The 20395-nt window shown below is 35.7% G+C and overlaps 1 protein-coding gene across 1 annotated transcript; it reads right to left on the bottom strand.

The window, feature by feature from the left end:
• Positions 1 to 3749: 3749 nt before the first annotated feature.
• On the bottom strand, positions 3750 to 6715 carry LOC116126280 (pentatricopeptide repeat-containing protein At4g26680, mitochondrial). The gene is made up of 2 exons (XM_031411971.1): positions 4788 to 6715; positions 3750 to 4186 (listed from the first exon to the last, which is right to left on the bottom strand). The coding sequence occupies exon 1, from the start codon at positions 6470 to 6472 to the stop codon at positions 4838 to 4840; it is 1635 nt and encodes a 544-aa protein (XP_031267831.1). The 5' UTR covers positions 6473 to 6715; the 3' UTR covers positions 3750 to 4186; positions 4788 to 4837.
• Between the last annotated feature and the right edge of the window lie 13680 nt (positions 6716 to 20395).

The raw sequence follows: 20395 nt of genomic DNA, 5'->3' as shown, positions 1-20395 counted from the left end.
ACCGCAGACTTGATATTTGGCCTAGACCATGGAGGCTTATTTGAAGTTGACTCTACAGCAATAGTCTGTGCATTCTGAACCTCAGCATTTTCTCTAGTCGATGACATTGTTTCCTGTAAAGATTACATAAATAAATAATTATTTAACCAGATAAAGAATTATTTATCAACAATAGAGAATAAATCCTATATCTAAGTTTGCAACTGTCGCAAATTACAGCAGCATCTTGCAACTACCACAAATTGCAGCAGCTTGCAACTGCTGCAATTTGCAAGAGCTTGCAATTGCCGTAAATTGCAACAGCTACATTGCAACATTTGCAATATTTATATTATACAAATAAATTATAGCTTGTGCAAATTGCAACAACTGTCGTAATGATCAGCAAAAGTGATTCACCATAATACTTATTGAACATATTTATTTCCTTGCAGCATTTGCAATATTTATATTATACAAATAAATTGCAGCTTGTGCAAATTGCAGCAACTACCGTAATGATCAGCAAAAGTGATTCAGTTATAAAATTTATAAAATTCAATCATACATAACATTTCATATCACGCACCTTCAATCTGAGTAATATGCCGCGGAGAATCAACACTTGAAGTTCCAGAAAAGTAGAAAACACAGAAGAAGAAGACGACAGAGAGAATGGAGAAGAAGAGAATATAGAGAGATTGAGATACCCTAATCGAATTGGGTATTTTGCTTTGTGTTTGTAAATGTAAAATTACAAGATACCCCATTATTTTATACTAACATTGCACAGGGGTCTATTTGATAAATTAATAAATTATTAATGTTTATAAATTTATTAATTTAATGTTATAATTGAGTATTTATAATATATTAAATTTAATGTAGTAAATTTAATATTATAAATTATTAATGTTTATAATGTAATATAATAATGTTGTAATTAATTAAGTAATTATTAAATTATAATGTAATGTTATAATTAATTAAGTAATCATACTATACATTTATAATATAATGTTATAATTGATTAAATTTCTAATTATTAATTAAATATTGTATTAATATTTATAATGTAATGTTATAATTAATTAAGAAATCATACTATAAATTTATAATGTAATGTTACAATTAATTAGATTTTTTAACTATTTAATTAAGTAATATACTAATGACTAATGTAGTAAATTAATAATGTTTATAATTTAATATTATAAATTTATAATTAATTAAGTAATCTGTAATGTTATACATAATTAAGTTATCATACTATAATGTAATGTTATAATTATTTAAGTAGTTATTTAACAATAATATAATGTTATAATCAATTAAATTTTGAATAATTTAATTAATTACTAATGTTTAATATTTATAATATAATGTCATAATTAATTAAGTAATTATTTAATTATATAATATTATAATTAATTAAATGATCATACTACAATATAAATTGTAATGTTATAATTGATTAAGTAATATACTATTTAACTATAATTAATATTATAACTAATTAAATTTCTAATCATTTAATTAAGTATTGTACTAATGTTTATAATATAATGCTATAATTAATTAAGTAATTATATTATAAATTTATAATGTAATGTTATAATTAATAAAATTCTAATCATTTAATTAAGTATTGTGTAAATTAGTAAATTACTAATGTTTATAATATAATGTCATAATCAATTAAGTAATCATTTAATTATGTAATGTTATAATTAATTATGTGATCATACTATAATTTAATGTTATAATGAATTAAGTAATCATACTATAAGTCTATAATTTAATATTGTAATTAATTAAATTTCTAATCATTTAATTAATATATTAATGTTTATAATGAAATATTATAACTGATTAAGTAATCATACTATAAATATATAATGTAATGTTATAATTAATTAAATTTTTAATCATTTAATTAAGTAATGTAATAATGTAGTAAATTACTATAATATAATGTTATAAATTCATAACTAATTAAATAATCATTTAACTGTGTAATGCTATAATTAATTAAGTGATCATAATATAATGTAATGTAATAATGTTATAATTTAATTAAGTAATTATTTAACTATAATGTAATGCTTAATTAATTAAATTTCTGATCATTTAATTAAGTAATCATTTGTTTATAATGTAATGTTACAATTAATATTTATAATATAATGTCATAATCAATTAAATAATCTTTTAATTATGTAATGTTATAACTAATTATGTAATCATACTATAATGAAATGTTATAATGAATTAAGTAATTATATTATCATACTATAAATCTTTAATATAATATCCTAATTAATTTGTTTATAATAGAATGTTATAATTAATTAAGTAATTATTTAATTATAATGTAATGTTACAATTAATTAAGTAATCATAAAACATTTATAATTTAATGTTATAATTAATTAAATTTTAATCATTTAATTAAGATTATGCTAATGTTTATATAGTAATGGTAATTACTAATGTTTATAATATATTGTCATAATCAATAAGTAATCATTTAATTATGTAGTGTTATAATTAATTAGTGATCATACATAATGTAATGTTATAGTGAATTAAATAACCATACTATAAATCTTTAATATATATAATTAATTAAATTTTTAATCATTTAATTAAGTATTGTTACTAATATTATAATGAAATGTTATAATTGATTTAGTAATTATACAATATGCAATGTTATTATTAATTAAATTTCTAATTATTTAATTAAGTAATATACTAAATGTTATAAGTCAATTAATTAGTACTAATCAATAAGTGTAATGCTATAATTAATTATACTATAAATCAATTAAGCAATGTTATAAAATTATAATTAATTAAGTAATCATTTAACTATAATGTAATGTTATAATTGATTAAGTATGATATTTAACTAGTAATTAAATTTATTAATGTTTATTAATTTATCATATATAATTAATTAATTACTAATTTATTATAGATATACTTAGAACTTGATAGTTGAAGTAAATAAATAAATATATTATTATTCAATCAAATATATTATTTTATTCAAAAATAATTCTTTTAATAACATTAAAACACTTTTAATTAGATACTAATTTCAATTATTCACTTGATTAATCAACACTTTAATATTAATGTATTATAATATATTAAAGTTTTTAATATGGTGTAGTTTATATGTAATAAGTATAATTGTATATTTATTTAATTAGGTTATTCTAAAAATTTAACTTTTTCTATTTTAAATTTTTTTATATGTAAAATAATAAAATCCCCAATTATTCACAAATATTTCATTGCAGTCCAGGTTCCAAAATAGGTTCCAAACAGGTTCTAAACTGGGTACCCGCTACAGGTTCTAAGTAGGGTCCAAACCGGGTACCCATTTTAGGTTCTTTTTCTAGGTTCTGATTCCGATTCCTCCACACATAAGAACTGGAACCGGAACCACACAGTGTCGATTCTAATAAAATAGAAATAGAACTTATCAGCACAGTGTCAGTTCCAAGTAGGTTCCGGTTTTGGTTCCGATTCTGATTCCCAGTAGGTTTCGGTTTTACCTGCTACCCATGCTCACCCCTGTGAAAACTCACTCTTCACTTTCTCAGTCATTAATCAGTTTCAGTGAAAATATACAACGGAATCAAGCAAGAAAATTGGACTGGAATTATCATTTATCGCCTCCTTGTGCGCATGTGGACCTGATCTTAACGGATTGTCAGGCTCATATTCAATCAAACAAAAACATTTTATTACTTCAAAACATTAACAAATAGTGATTGTGATCTTACATTACACTGATTGTGAAGCTCATATTCGATGAAAAAAACTCTTATTTAAAGATGCGGGATCTTTAACTCACACAAAGACCGAATAATCTTGCCGCTGATATTTAATCATCTAAGCACACACATTCTCTCAGTAATTGTTGGAGAAAAATGCCAAAGATTTGTGTCTTACAGTTTCCAGGTGCCAAGCCTGTCTAATCATTTAAATCAATAAGAAAAGTTGACGTGAGAAACCTTACTTATTCCATTTCCTCATCCAGGGTTTCCATCAGTCTTAGAATAAATATCTTCTTACTAACAAATGACATCATTTCTAGGGCTGCATCTGGCAAAAATTCACAGATCAAGGCATTGACGTCTCTGATTATTTTCTTCACGCGAACTTCTTCATTCCATTAGCAGTACAAACTCTGAAATAGAGGGACCAACAAGGGAATTAACAGAACCCTTGATGATATTGTCAATGACCAAAAAACAAGCAAAACATGTAGTGCCACTAGAACCAGTAAATAAGGATAAGAATTAGCTAATGTGCTTCTAAAACTCTTAAGTACCAGTGAAATCGAATTTCAAATCAACACCAAGTGCATGAAAGTTGTCATATTGTTAAAGATAGCAGGCATATAAATATTTAAACACAGGATGCAAAATACATGCTCTCTGCATTTATCTTTCTTGCCATTAGACCTATTAAATTAAAAATGACAGCTGCAATAAACATAAAATTATTAACCAAACAATCCATCTACAGAAATATTACTTAAAAGTGTTCATCCAACAGCATATGTATAGAACTACTAAATGTTGGATAGTATCACACCAATTACTCTATTCATACAACAAAGTGAAAGAAAGACAATCAATAAGGAAATACTCTCAAGAGTCAAAAACAAATATTCATAATATATTAACAGATGCTATGCTAGATTAAATTATGTAATCAAGAAAAATCAACAGCAAGGAGTGGGTTCATTTAACTCTGGACAATTGGACTTGAAGTACATTTCTCACTTGTGTTACTGAAACTTGCTTTACAAGAATGTCTTCAAATAATCCTAAAGTTAAAGGGACCTGAGGAGTTTTCTACATTCTTGATGCCCAGTTGTCTGGTCCACAGCTGATTGTCTGGTTTTATCAAAACCTTCTGGCAAAAGGCGTCCCGTTTCCATCTTGTTTAATAGCTTCATTGCCAGATCATCTTTTCCACACTGGCTGAGTCCACTATGAAGCTCAGACAAAACAACTGAATCTGGAGTTATACGTTTTTCAAGCATATCCTGCAAGACTTCAACTGCTCCATCAAAATCGTCATTCTTACAAAAAGTAGATATCAACATCTCTAAAGTATTTTTGCTCGGATGATAACCACTCCTGATCATGCTTTTATACAGCTGAAAGGCACGCTCAGAGTTCTTCCTCACACACTGGCCAGTGATAAGACCTGAAAAAGTTGAGGCATTTGGGACCAAGTTTTCTTTATCAAGAACTTTAACCAAATTCGCAGCTTTCTTTGTCTTGCCCTCCTTGCATAAACCCAGTATCAAGGCATTATAAGTCAGTATGTCAACCTTGACTCCATTCCTCAACATCTCTTCATAAAGCCTGCTACCCATATCACTGTTTCCCACCTGACTATAACCATTTATCAAAGTATTATAAGTCACAGTATTGGGAGAGACATTCATGGCTTTCATCTCACTAAAGATCTGATTAGCTTCATGTAATTTCCCTTCCTTGCAAAAACCGTGGATAAGCGTATTAAAAGTAATCACGTTTGGTTGCACACCATTCCTCCCCATCGAGTTTTTCTGCTTCACAGCCAAGCTCAAAAAACCCTTATTACAATACCCTGTGATCAACGTATTATAAGACGAAACTGTGGGACTAAAACCCATATTCTCTATTTCCTTAAACACCTCAGCTGCCTTTTCAAGCTTCCCCAGCTTACAGAAAACACGCATAAAAATATTTAGAGTATAAATATTCGGTGAAATCTTAAACCGCTGCATTTTTCTGTAAAATCCCAAAGCAATATCAACCCTATTAAGATCAAGCAATGAACCCAGATACTTGTTGCAAGATTCAATAGTAGGCAAAAAACCATAATCCTTCATTTGACAAAAAGTGTCAGTAGCATCTCTAAACTTCTTCATATGAGCATATGTCTTAAACAATGAATCAAAAACACGTGGAGAAGAATCACACATCCTATATGAATATAACATAGCTTCAAACAACTTACATTGTAAATCAATTGAACCCGAACCAAGAATACCTCTCAAAATTGATTCCGCAGACTTAAATTTCCTGTTTTTGGTTAATATATGAAGAATAATTGAATGAGTTTCTAGGGTATGTGAAGTGGGTTTATGGTTTCGGACCCAAGAGAAAAACTCAAGTGAAAGAACATGGTCTTTTTGAATCTTTAATAAAATATGCTTGACTCTAAATGGTGTCAAATGGGTTGACAAAGGTTTGAGATTTTCCCATTCAGAGTGAATTAAGTGACTATAGACAACGTTCACAAAATCGAAGTCTTGACCTTTAGGTTCAGGAAGTGTTCTGTGAGGAATTGAAATCGGGTTCCAGTTCTTTTTCACTAAATTCCCAGAAATTGAAGGGTTTCTAGAAGTGGAATTTTTCTCTAGAGTGTTGAACATACTTGAAAATCGACGAACTGTCAAAAGATGGCCCATCGGAATTTAACATGTAAATGCGAAATATTATTCTTCTCCTTTGAACAAGATGGCAAGTGAAAGCGTGTTATAATGAAGGTAACATGTTGGTACGGAATTTGAAAGCACCAACCTTTGTAGAGATGGTTGAGTCATGGGCGTAGCAATTTTTGGGGCAGCTCTGTTATCTCCACCGTCGAGTGCCGCTTGGCCTGGCTTAGCGGCCTTTGGAAGTCGGTCCAAGGGTCAAGAAGTTTGGAGGGAAAGTGGAGAAAATTTAGCTGCCCGGTCATCCAAGTATCTATTTAAGAAAATGGCCTTGAAAATGTTCATCAAATTTTTTTTAATTTAGAGAAAATGACGTGGCATAGTTAGGATTAATTAAACATGTAAAATGAGTTAAAATGAAAAGATTAAAACATATGTGGGGTCGAATAAAAAATAAAAAGTTTTTAAAATTTGAAATTTCGCAAAACAAGTCTCACTAACTATTCAACTCGCTTAATCGAAATTCATCAGTTCAAAAAGCGATTTCTTGAACGAAAGGGAGACGCGATTTTTTCTGATCGAACACCAATTGATTTGCACCCTAAATCAATTTTCTGAACCCTAAACCGAATACAGTCGCGATTTTCGGCGATATAGTCACGATTTTCGACGATTTGTGAACCCTAAAATCGATTTCCTTAACCGTAAACGAAAACTGTGCCATTTTCGGCGATACAGTCCAGATTTCCGATCGAAACTGCAAACTTTGACACCAAATTCAATCCAAAACATGAGTGACACTGACAATGAGGAGGGAAGCCCAACGCCACTTCGAATCCTAAATTCCGGTGGCGCAAGCAGTTCAATGGCTGCTCCGGTGGATCATCTGACAAGTGAAGGTGGTCCACACGTAGAGGAGACGCCGGCGGCACAAGAACAGAGGGAAAAACCAGCAAAGGGTCTGAAGACGAGGAGTCAGGTGAGAATTCAGGCCTGAAGGAGGATTCCGGAGAGAATTCAGGCCAGGAGGTGGATTCCGGCGAGAATTCAGGCCAGGAGTGGGATTCCGGCGAGATCAGGCCAGGAGGAGTCGCCGGAGGATCCAGGCGACGAGGAGAAGGCCGGCGAAGATAGGGTACGTAGTTGGGAATGTTGCTTGTAATTCGCTTAAGCGATCATTTGTATCGCTTAAGCGATTATTTATTTTACTCGTGATGCAGCCATGATCGCTTAAGCGATAAAAAGGATCGCTTAAGCGATCTGAGATCTGGGCAGATGATTCTGCCCAGACCTAAGATCGCTTAAGCTATCATGAGTGTTTACTCTTGGTCGCTTAAGCGATCTTAGGTCTGTCTGGCAGAATCACAGATATAATAAGCGATCTGTTGTATCGCTTAGAGATTCTCAGTGAACTCTGGTCGCTTAAGCGATTTAAAATCGCTTAAGCGATCTTTCATGAGGCAGAGTAAGATCTCTTAAGCGATCCGAGATCGCTTAAGCGACTACAGTGGTTTTGGTTTATTTTTGTTGATGACATTTTATTTATACGATTGTGCAGATTGTGCGGACCGTAAAATGTAGAGAGTACGAGTTGGAGCCTATAAGTGAGAAGGTACCCTACTTCCCTGCAAGGGTGACAGTGAGGGCGAGCTGGGAGGTTTTGACAGAATAAGGGCCATTTTCTAGAATGAGGCATGGTGAAAGAGATTTTGGTGGCATGTTTTTGGTCAGTTTTTAAGAATCGAAACAAAGTGGAAAAAGTCATTTTGGGGGCAGGGAGTGCATTACATGTTGATGCACTCAGTAAAATGCAACAAAAAAAAAAGAAATGTGGTTCGTGGTGGAGGGAAAGCCACTACGGTTTGGTATGATGGAGTATGCGTTGGTGACGGGCTTAGGATGCGGGGAAAGTGCCAACTAAGGCGGAGGCAGACGCAGTAAGGACGAGTGCGGGAGCCATAAACTTTTGTAAAAAGGTTTTGAAAGGGGCAAAGTCTATTACAGGAAAAGTTTTAGAGAAGAAGCTATATACAGTTCGGTTAGTGATGCAGAGAATATAAAAGTGTGCTTGATTGTTTTTACATTCTATTTATTGGCTGGTGACTCAACAAAAGCTGTTGAGAAAGATTGGTGCTGTTTGTAAGCGACTTGGAGTTCTTTAATTTTTTCCGTGGGGACGGATATCATTTGAGCGAACCATCAAGAGCCTGAAAAAACCAGACATGGCGTTAAAGCATGCCGAATGGGGCGGGAAGGCTAAACAAGCACGTATAATTGTTTGGCTTCCCATGGGCAAGCAGGTAAATATTAATATCTCTCTGTTATATTTTTATATATGTGTGTTTGAATAATGACATGGACTGTTTTTTTACAATGTAGGCTTGGATGTACGAGGCCATCCCTGTCCTCGCTAAGGCGGGGGGGAGGAGCAACAATGTGAATGTGCAACAGCAATTTCCTAGGATGTTGCGGTGGCATGTCGAGAGCTATAACCATTGGGATTATGGCCAATTAGAGATTGAGATTCAAGCAGCTGGGGTAAGATTGAAGGATTAAGCTTTTGAATATGCAGTTGCTTTTTATTTTGCTTCAATCTGATTGATTTTATTTTTATTGCAGGGAGTCGTCCGTCCCTTTTGACCGGTTGGGGATGAAGCGGAAGAGGACTATGTCACATCTTTCACAGCAATGGAGGATGAAAGGGATGAATAGATAGACCGCCTGATGCGGGACCTAAAAGGGGTCACGCATGTGATGGCAGTTGCAGGGCCATTGCTTGACAATGTCGTTGATGCTGAGGATAATGAAGCTCGGGGGGCCGAGGATGAGGAGGAGAAGAGGGAGGAAAAGGTTCGTATGCCTCAGCAAACCGGTACAACAAGTACCGCTTTGCCGAGACATCGGCGTAGGAGAATGAGGTTGTTGACCTCATAAACGGCCTGTTTGAGATTTTACAACAGCCGTTATGCAAGACTTGAGAAGATGGAAGAAACAATGAAAGGGTGGAGAGAAAGTGGATAAGGTGGGAGGGAAAGTAGGTACAATAGAGGGCGAATTTGGTACAATGGAGGAGGAAGTTGGGGGAGAATAAAGGCAGTTGAAGTGCAAACTGGCTTGAAAAGAGAGAGCCGAAAGAGCAAGTTTATGAAATCGCCTTACATGGTAGTGACACAGGTAAAGAAGAAGAAAATGAAGAAACAAATGGAGGAACAACCAGAAATGGAGGAGGTTGAGGAGGTTGGTGGTGGAAGTGGGGCGGTGATAATGGAGGAGGGGGGTGTGGGAGGCGAAGGAAGCGGGGATGTAAAAATGGAGGAAGGGGGAGGAAGTGGGGAAGGGAAATTGGACTCAAATGTCGATTTGTATAGGCCAATAGAGGAAAAGAAAAAATCTTTTAGTTATCTATTACAATGGATCGGGAAGTGATGGCCATATAAAGTGTAAGACAGGGGATTATCCCCAGGAATGGTTTCAGAAGTTGTTGACGATGGGGACGTGGCTTGAGGACTCGGTGAGTTATTTCACTTAATTTTCCTTATTTTTGCCTATGTTTCCATACTTATCTTGTGTTTTTTATTGATGCAGCACATCGATGAGATATTGGCACTGATGAGGCTACGACAGACTAGTGATGGTGATCTGTTGTATCCCAACTGTGCTATCACCGATGTGGCGTTTGGGCAAACGCTTGTTTCGGCATATCGGTCTTTAATTAAAAATGCCGTTGTAGTGGTGTAGCAAAAGGACCGAAGCGAAAACGATTGGCCGCACAATAGTCGGACTGCATCCCTGATGATTTCCGGTTTGATGACAGGTTATGCAGTAGTAAAGGGGGATTGGCCCAAATAGGCCACGGTTGGGCCTTTGTTAAAAGAGTGTACTGCATCATCCTCGTCAAACAGATGCAATGGATAGCAGTCGTTGCGCATCTAGAGGAGAGGTGTCTGAAGATCCTTGACTGCAATCCAACCATTTGTCGAGACAAGCAGTTGAGGTCGAGTTAGAGCCACTGTCCAGGTTGTTGCCGTGGCTGTTGTGTGACAGCGGGATGTTTGGGCACTTGGGTGATCAGGTACTAACCGGAAAGTGGCCAATTCAGCGCTCTACCTGCCCAATAAATGAGTCAAGGTAAATTTTGTTTAAAACTAACTACATAATACAATTGTTCTATAAGTTATTATAATGCTAATGTCTTCTTCCTATTGTACGCTGAATGTGGGGCATATGCCCTGAAATTTATTCAGTTGACATGACCAACAGCCCGATGGACAGCTTGAATGACGAAACAATGAGAGACTGTCGGGAGCGCTGGGCTGTCGACTACTTCCATGGGTAGATGGATCCGTTTTGAGTGACCAAAACCCAATCAAAGGGTATGAAAGTTGGACGCTGAATTTTGTAGTTTATGTGATTGATGTTCATACTTGGGTTTTTTGAGTTGACTTTATGTGATACCGATTATAATTATCAATAAGGGTGTATAACATGTTCATTTTCAATGGTGTTTTGATGTGTACTTTGTGTCAGAACTGCTTATTTAATTTGTTCTCATTGGCTTGGCTATTTTCTAATTCATGCCTTTCTCATATTATGGTGTTTTATACTGCAGGTCACTAAGTGGAATGGTCAATCTCCACAGAAAGTCAACCGAGGCACATATTAGCCGCCTTGTAGAATCATCTTGAATTGTTGGATGCTAGTGCAAAGCCAGAAAGCATCAGGAAGAATGATGTCGTGGGCATCTTTTCAAGCATGGACTGCCCTGATACCATTCACTGTGGATTCTAAACTCTTTGGCATCAAAAACTAAATTAAAGGCACTGTATAGGAAATTGTAAATAATTACTATGTATGGTGTGATCATTGTAAAGAATTGGATCTGATATTTGGGATATATTTTTGTTTGTCCATATAAGATATCATCAGCAGTTTCAATTTACTATGTATGGTGTGTCCATATAAGATATTTTTGTTTGTCCACATATCTCTCTAAAACGACCAAGACTTTTTCAGAAATGATCGCTTAAGCGATCTTAAATCGCTTAAGCGACCAGGTCTGGGCAGAGGTCATTTTAGAAAGAATCGCTTAAGCGATACGCAGGGTGCTAGCGCAAGGTCGCTTAAGCAATCATAGTCTGGGCAGATGTCATTCGCCTCGGAAAAGATCGTTTAAGCGATCATAAATCGCTTAAGCAACCATGTGTCTTTAGGAATAATCGCTAAGCGATATAAATGGGTCGCTTAAGCGATCATAGTCTGGGCAGATGGCATTCTGCCTCGAAAAAGATCGCTTAAGCAACCATGTGTCTTTTAGGAAGAATCGCTTAAGCGATATAAATGGGTCGCTTAAGCGATCATAGTCTGGGCAGTTGTCATTCTGCCTCGAAAAAGATCGCTTAAGCGATTCGTTCAGAGCAACTGTTCCAGTATTACATTATATAAAACATATAGTTCTTTATATGGGGTTTACGATTAGTTCAGTTATTTTTATATTGTTTGCTTAATTATTTAGGAAATATTAGTATATTTTTAATTAATTTTGACCCATTAAGTGAATTAATTTCATTAATACTAAGAAAAAGTTTAAAAATTAACAAAAAACACCCACCACCCAACTTCCCAGATTCTGGCTACCGCCGACAGCAACGAACGACCAAAAATGGCCGTAATGGCCAGTTGTGACCTTTTCCGGCCAGATCCACCGTGGATGTGGCCGGAAAAGGCCGCATCTTCCCGTCATGGACTTTCAATGAAATGTCGACTTTGACGGTCAACGACGGCCAAATGTTGGCCATCGTTGACCGACAACGACGGCCAATATTTGGCTGTCGCAGACGGCAAGCTCTGGAATTTTCTGTTGTCTACGACCAGTTCTGGCGGATCGTCTGGCCTTTTCCGGCCCATCCGTGGTCGATCTGACCGAAAAAAGCCATATAGAGGCCTATCGGCCAGATCCGACCACTGTGCGATCGTAACGCCCTTTCCGATCAGATTTCAGCTCCGGTGGCAAGAATCTGGCCAGTGGGTAGGTGGGGGTGTATCTGTTAAATTTTTAAAACATTTGCACAAGAATCGCTTAAGCGATACAGGTGCATTATCCACTGTATCGCTTAACGATCGTGATATCGCTTAAGCGAATATTGCCTTTTTCCCATGGTCGATTAAGCGATCGTGGATCGCTTAAGCGATCATGCACCTGGGCAGAATCAATCAGTCCAGGTGCACGATCGCTTAAGCGATCTCTGTATCGCTTAAGCGATCCTTCTACAAAAACACTTTGTCGCTTAAGCGATACACTTAGTCGCTTAAGCGATCGTGGGCAATATATACATTTGCACCTTTTCTCCTGAATTTTGACAAACTAAAATTACCAACACGTATTAATTCATACTTTTCCTCAAGTTGACAGCCTAATTCCAAACTAAAATCACCAACAAATATTTGGACCATGTAATAAGAATACACAATATAAAGGATAATTTATTAAAGGTAACAATAAAATTTAAAACATCAATAATTTCATCCTTCTTCGAATCGAACCTAATTACTCTGGCATCTTGTGACCAGGTTGCTTGCAAATTGAGCACTTATTCATCTTCCGGGAACCTCAAAGGCTGATGGAATACGCTTAACCTTTTTTCTCCCCTTTGGTGTCTTCTTCAATGGCGGCTGGAGGATAATGTTAGCCACCTCTGGCGGCACTACCCATGCTCTTCTGGAGGCACCGGATATATCGTTTCTGAATATGCTAGCATATAGTGATCTGTCATATAGAAAGGGGAGCAAAGTTCCATGTGAATTCTTGAACCAAAATCCGACTTTGTTGGTGTTTCAGTGTGCTAGTGCACGAGGACAAGGTAAATGTTGAAGTCAAGCACTTTACAGTTGCAAGTTTTTGTAACTAGCTAACTAGGGCATCCGGACCATAGCCGCATACAGTAAACTCTTGAGCATTAAGAGGATAGGCAAACAGTGCATTTGACAGTTCCAAATGTTCTCGCAATATTTTTTAGCTAATAGAACAAGGGTTGTAGTAAAATATCTAACTCCGTACGACACTCATGGAACCACCGCGACAGTGTCCTTTGGATTGCATCAAAAAGTGCAACTATTGGAAACTCTCTTTCTATAACAACTTCGAATTTAGGACTCAGCTATGTTCGTGGTCATGACATCAAACCTTCTTCCAGGAAAGTAAGCTCTACTCCATCTCTCGAAACCAACATCATGCTCAAGATACTTAGCAACTCTAACATCCTTGATTCGGATTTGCTGGAAGTGCTCCTCGAACTCATCAACCCGATAAGCTTTTGCTGCCATGTAGTATGTCTGAAGGAGGCCAGCACACTTAAACTTTTGTTTTATGTTCTCACCAAGGTGCCTCATACAGAATCCGTGATGTACTGACGGTAAATAGTGGCAATCCCCTTCTTTATAGAGTTGTGCCTATGGATATTATGCACAACTCGTCACTATCAGGCACTATCGTACGTAACTGCTGAAAAAACCAAGTCTACGACTCGTCATTCTCAGAGTCAACCACACACATGCAACAGGATATGTGTGATTCTCGCTGTCCTGTGCAGTGGCTACCAACAATGTACCTCCATACTTTCCATCAGAAAGCAAACATCACAGCCAACACCTTTCTCATGTTTACAAAACCCCTTATAGCAGCACCATAAGCAACAAAAAATATTTAAAATATATTCCTATCCACTTCAAAGCCGTCTTGCTACCTTGGTTTGTCAACTCAAGCATATAACGGTACGCTTCTAATACTGCGTACCCGTGGTCGGCGTGCCCCTCACAAAATCTTGTGCATGTTGTCTACCTTTCCAGCATTTCCAGTAACAATAGCACATCCCAACTTTGTGCGCACAAGTCTCTGAATGTTTTAGGAGATGGACCTTTCCCTTCGACGAACCAACTTTTGACAAATTGTCCAAAACATCAGCGGACGCTTGTCGATGCTCACCTGAAATATGTCCCAAACCACATGTGTGCTCACGGGTACATGTGCTAAGAATAAACTTTTCCGACTCGCCAATCTTCTACAATAATCTTGCCACTGCACTTCGGTCACGACATGCAACCGTCACAGCCATGAATTTGACTTTTGGTGATGAACTCAAAATTACCTTCACAGCAACAAGTTTTAGCTTCCTCACCACTTCCTCTTTGTGTCAAATAAATACCCTATGCGCAAGTCCGATCCATCCGTAAAGACATGAGCTGATCCACTACTACCTCCAATTGCCCCTTTGAACCTGCATAAACGACCATAGTGTTCTCTTCCTCACAATCTACGCCTTCTGCATAATCTGTATTTAAAGGAATCTCTACATCTGTGGGAACATCTACGGGGTCCTCCTCCTCAACATTTCATTCTGCCCCCCCATCACCAACCTTTTCTATAGTGTTCCTCACCACCCAATTCACCGTCTACATCTTGATTTTTCAGCTAACAAATCAATGGCCCGTAGTTCAAATTAAAACCAGGAAACTCCGCCTACATCCTCGTTATCCCCTTCCTTGGAACCAACTTCCAACGGTTTTTCTACATAAGAAACCCTTAAATCGGCCTCGAACCACTATCGGCCATATCAATCATAAATAACTTCACACTTTCATCGACTTTAATACAGCAGGAGGTACCTTATAATTTTCAGGAGCTGCTTAAAACATACTTCAAACTATATCACTACGCGAGCAACTCAAATTACCTCTTCTAATTATTTATCAATCAACTCATCAAAACAACCTCTGTGCTCACAGCAATTGGTATAACTTCTTTGCTCTTCCCAATCCACTTCCACCTACTTCTTCCTCCACCCACATCACCAAAATATTCAACACCCAAAACAACTTTTCCCATGTATATAATAGCCAACTACCGTAATGCAAGAAAAACAATATTCTTAAATGCTGTACTAAGGGTTCAAATATTTTAAAAAGAATCTGCACATTCGCATATTTGGTCTGATGTATCGCTTGAACGATCATGGTTATTTATATTGGATCGCTTAAGCGATACACGTATGTACGCTTAAGCGATCCAGTATAAAAACCATGACGCTTAAGCATCTTATGCCATTTACTGATCGCTTAAGTGATCTGCTCCCAACAACAGACTTTAACCAGATTGCTTAAGCGATCTTATGGCACATACCTGATCGCTAAGCGATCTATCTGCTGCATTACCAGACCTACAGATCGCTTAAGCGATCCATTGTGCCCAGAACACATTTTCAGTCATCTCCACCTACAATCGATCCACTATACCCAGAATAAATACCCAGAACAAATTTTCAACAAATTTCACTCATTTCAACTTGCATTACATCAAACAAAACACCAACAACCTAAACAACTAAATCAAAATCATAACCCAAACCCATCCATATTAAATCTTTGTAAATCTAAATATAAAATGTAAAAAGGAGATACACATAATTAGACGAAATGTCAGGAGGAGGAGGGGGGGGGGGGGGATCTTTGCTGGAGAGATGTTAAGGTGGGAGGAAGAAGAAAGTGTTAATGGCGGAGGAAAAAAAAGATATAGAGGAATGAGGAAGAAAAAGATGTACAGGAAGGAGGAAGAAGAAGAAGATGCAGAGGAAGAAGAAGATGTAGACGAAGCCAAGAAGAAGAGAAGAAGATGCAGAGGTAGAGATGCATTAATGGCGGGAGGAAGAAGAAGGTTTTGGGTTTATTTGCAACAATTTCGGGTTTGTGGAAATTTAGATATTTTGAAAAGATTACATTAATCCTAATTAAGCACTAATTACCCTTAATCAATAATATGGCTATTAATTAACATTTTAAAACTTGATAGCCTTTTAATTAAATATAAACTTCAAATGTCTTTTAATAAACTCCCCTCGGAAATGTAAGTAATGGGTTAATTCTTTCAGACCCCTGATGTTTTAGTGAAACAAATTCGGTCCTATTGGTTTAAAAAACAATCAGTTTAGAAAATTAGAAAACCTATATATATATTATGAAAGTAGAGGTGTAGAACAAAATTACTAAATAATGTACTCCATTTTCAAATTTATTCAAAATCTAAAGCAACTTTTATATGGCTTACATAGGTACATGTATTATATCCCAATCTTTAATTTGACATAAAATTGACATATTGATACATAATATAGAATTAAAAATAAAGAAATTCACATAACGATATGATTCCTCAATAAACATCTACGACAACATGTGAAATGTAGTAGTAAAATTTTACATCTAAAATAAAGACAATTACCTGAAAATATTATTAAAAAATTGTGAAAAATTGTTAAAATCTTTCTCATATATGAAATTTGGGTGAAATTGAATGGAAAATGCACACATTTTATAGTTTAGCTAATTTGAAGACATGATCTTATTATTTATGATACTGCAAAATTGTTTTGGGAATTATTCAAACAGAGAGTCTTGATTCGGAGTAATTGGATGGTGATTGAATGAACCCAAATTTTATCTCAATATTAAAATCTTTTAGGCTATACTGTGTGATTCCTTCTTTTCTTTTGTAGTTGAAGGATGTTTGGATATGTAATGATTTATTATATTTTTCTATTAATTATTGAAATTACATTTTATATTTGTTTGCGTATGTGAAAAATAATTCTAATCAATACATAACCTAGACGACTCCAACCCTTCAACTACGTTTACTTCTGACTTCTGAGAACTGAAATGGCAACAATGTTCGTGGTCTAGAAGTGAGGATTTAATGATCTCATTAAGGAGATCATGACATAAAGATAGATCATCGTGTCGTTTAGAAAATTTTCAAGCTGTTACAAACCATATTAATTCCCTTTCCATACTTGCGCACCAAAAGCATCTCTTCATTATCAAATAGAGTTGTAGAAAATGATGGGGTTATACTATGTTTTTTTTTCTTATATTTATGCACTTACAGAGTTACAGTTGCTCACTTTACTCCTCCATGCAGCCACTTTGCCATGATATTATTCGAGAAGAGGAGGTATGGAATTTATTGGATTTATTTCTTCATGAGGGACTGTAATTGATGTAATATGGAATGCTGAAGATTATGTTGGGAATCAGGCATTGACAAAATTACTGCAGATATTATGTACTGATTTATTTGCTGTAATATTATGTAATCATTTATATTGATTGTATTTCCTTTATTATTTCATAGCTCTGTATAAATAGGCATTTGTACACATTACAAAGGATATATGAAATACACACCTTCTTCTATATTTCTTTCTTCCTCTGGCATTCTTCAGCAACATAGTTGCCTATTGCCATCCTTTATTCTTCTTGGCATTCTTCGGCAATACAATTGCCTCTTTTGCCACCTTCTGCTAGATTATTACATGGTATCAGAGCAATCTACAGTATCTTCTTCCGCCAACACAATCCTTTTGGCCAGTTTTTCATAAACTTGCAAAACCAAGTATTAAGATCAGTTTAGTTTGTTCTCCAAACCAAAAATTAAACCAACAAACACCAATACAAACCAACAAATTATCATGGATCCAACCAAAAAACCACCAGTATCAGCACCAGAACAAAAGCCACAAATGAGCCACTACATCAAGCCCAACCCGATCAAGTTCTACTAATGTTTCAGTTATTCCAGCCGCCACCAATCGGCTAGAAACTGGGGATCCACTTTACTCGCTGGTTTCTGATGGCTCCGAGCTGTGCTCATTAAACAACCTCTAGCCGGATCAACCAATTACGCAACTTGGGCCATAGATTTTCGGCGAGCCTTGATAACCAAAGACAAGGAAGGGTTCATCGATGGAAACCTTCCAAGACCAGAGAACCACACCTCATCAAGCACTGGAAAGTGTGCAATACACTTGTTCGAGCATGGATTAGCAACTCTCTCACCCAGGAGATGCTGGGACTACCTCAAATAGAAATCGCCCAAGAAATGTGGGCAAACATTCACGAGATGTACGGGCAATTAGATCTCGCGAAACTGTTCAGTTTACGCCAGACTCTTGTTGAATTAAATAGCAAAATCTCTTGTAACTTCCTATTTTAATTGCCTTTCGGCGATTTGGAATGAACTCGATGTTGTTAAAGAACCATTTGAAGGGCTTAACAATTCTCCAACAGATCTAGCGTGTGAAGGACCAAAATTGGCTAATCCACTTCCAGGGCTTGAACGAAAGCTTTCTTCCCTTTCGCACCCAATGTTGACCACCTCGCCAGCACCATCACTCCGGTGCACTTACCAGCTTGCTGTCCAAGAGGAAAGCCAGCGGTTGAACTTGCAAGACACTCATCATCTTGGATCCATCGCCTTAACGTATCTCAACAATGACGGCAACAAAATGGTGACTCTGATCTGTGGGTGGTAGACGAAAATGGTAAAGGAGAAGTTTTTGAGCAGCTAAGGTTGAATAGAGAAAAGTCTATTTTATATGGGGTTGTCAACGGCCCAGATGAACTAGGGCTGTGCAAATCTGGATATCCGATCCGAATAGGACATTTTTTTATCCGATCCGAACTTTCGGATCAAGCTATTGTTGATCCGAATCCGATCCGAATTATGTGGATATCCGAATCGGATATCGATTATTCGGATCGGATAATCGGATATCCGAATTTTATCCGAAATTTAAGATTTCCTTATTAAAATTTTAAACCAAATATTCAATCCTTCATTTCATTGGGCGTTCAATGAACTACAAACATAAGCAGTTAGAATGTGTCACATTTCATAAGAACAACATCAAAGTGAACAATAATAATAATCTAAGATGCAAACAGTTTCAATGAACTATAAAGTATAAACTACTACAAAGTACAAACAAAGCACTATTGCACTAAGCAGCACGCAATCAGAAATGCTCCGTGGCATTTAGCCATTTACATCAAAAAGACAGTAAGAGAAAAACAAGGGGACTTTTCAAGTAAATGCTAGATTGACCATCAAGTTTTGTCCCTTGCCAAATGCCAGTTGCCACCCCACGTAGAAACTAGAAAGACCAAGGTGAAGGTGCTCCAATTCATCACTGCACAAAAGGAAAAAAATTATGTCAAACAATGAAAAATAACAACAATAATTATTGCAAAGAGAAATCTTAGATGATACACCACCCTCTGCACTCAACACAAACATTCAATTTCAGTAATTCACGACATTTTCTCTTCAATACAACACTCTAAGCTACATTTCCCTTGACATATTTCAGTAGTGTAATAATTCACTGTAGTACAGTTTGAAAATAAGGTATGAATTAGTCTTCCAAGTTTGTTGAAATTCCCATTTAACAAAAGAATTAAACAAATATCAAATATGGGTTACGAATGGAACTAAAATTCTTGGAAATGATGAACATAATCCTTCAACATTGCAGCCAGTATCCAAGTCTGCCAACAACCATCTACTAATATAAATTCAATTCCGGGGAGATCCATCAACCTCCTCAGTATACCATTCAATACATACTCCTCTACATCATCAAAATTCTAATCCCATATACTTTCAAGGTTTTCAAACATACAATCTGGAAACTACCCCCACCATAACATTCAACATACAATTCTCTTACATAGTGGAAATCAGAATTTCATAAATTTAAAGGTTTGTTAAACATAATCCTTCTACATTTGCAGCCATCTGAGATTTTCCAAATGTGATGATTCCCAAAATTTAAACATTAAGGACATTTCAAATTGACCTAACCATTGATCTCCTTTAACAAAACTACTGATTTCTTCAACTTAGCAAATCAAATTGTAAAAAGTTAAATTCATTTTCGAAAGATTCAACAATTTGAAGTTGAATAAATAATAAATATGGTTTGAAAATACTGAGTTCATGCCTATTCAGGGCAAATTATCTTCACCTCAATACTCATAAATTAAAAAAACTTCTATTTTTCCAATCAAACAAACACCCCACCAATTGGCTGGATTTTCCCACTTCAACAATCAACACATTACATAAAC

Source organism: Pistacia vera, unplaced genomic scaffold (assembly GCF_008641045.1).
Source record: "Pistacia vera cultivar Batoury unplaced genomic scaffold, PisVer_v2 Contig179, whole genome shotgun sequence".
NCBI lineage: Eukaryota > Viridiplantae > Streptophyta > Magnoliopsida > Sapindales > Anacardiaceae > Pistacia > Pistacia vera.
Note: the sequence above shows the minus strand (reverse complement) of the source record. Positions and strands in the feature narration are given on the sequence as shown.

What these genes read in the sequence shown, in the direction of transcription:
- LOC116126280 (XM_031411971.1), bottom strand. Translation starts at nt 6,472, where the DNA reads ATGGGCCATCTTTTGACAGTTCGTCGATTTTCAAGTATGTTCAACACT.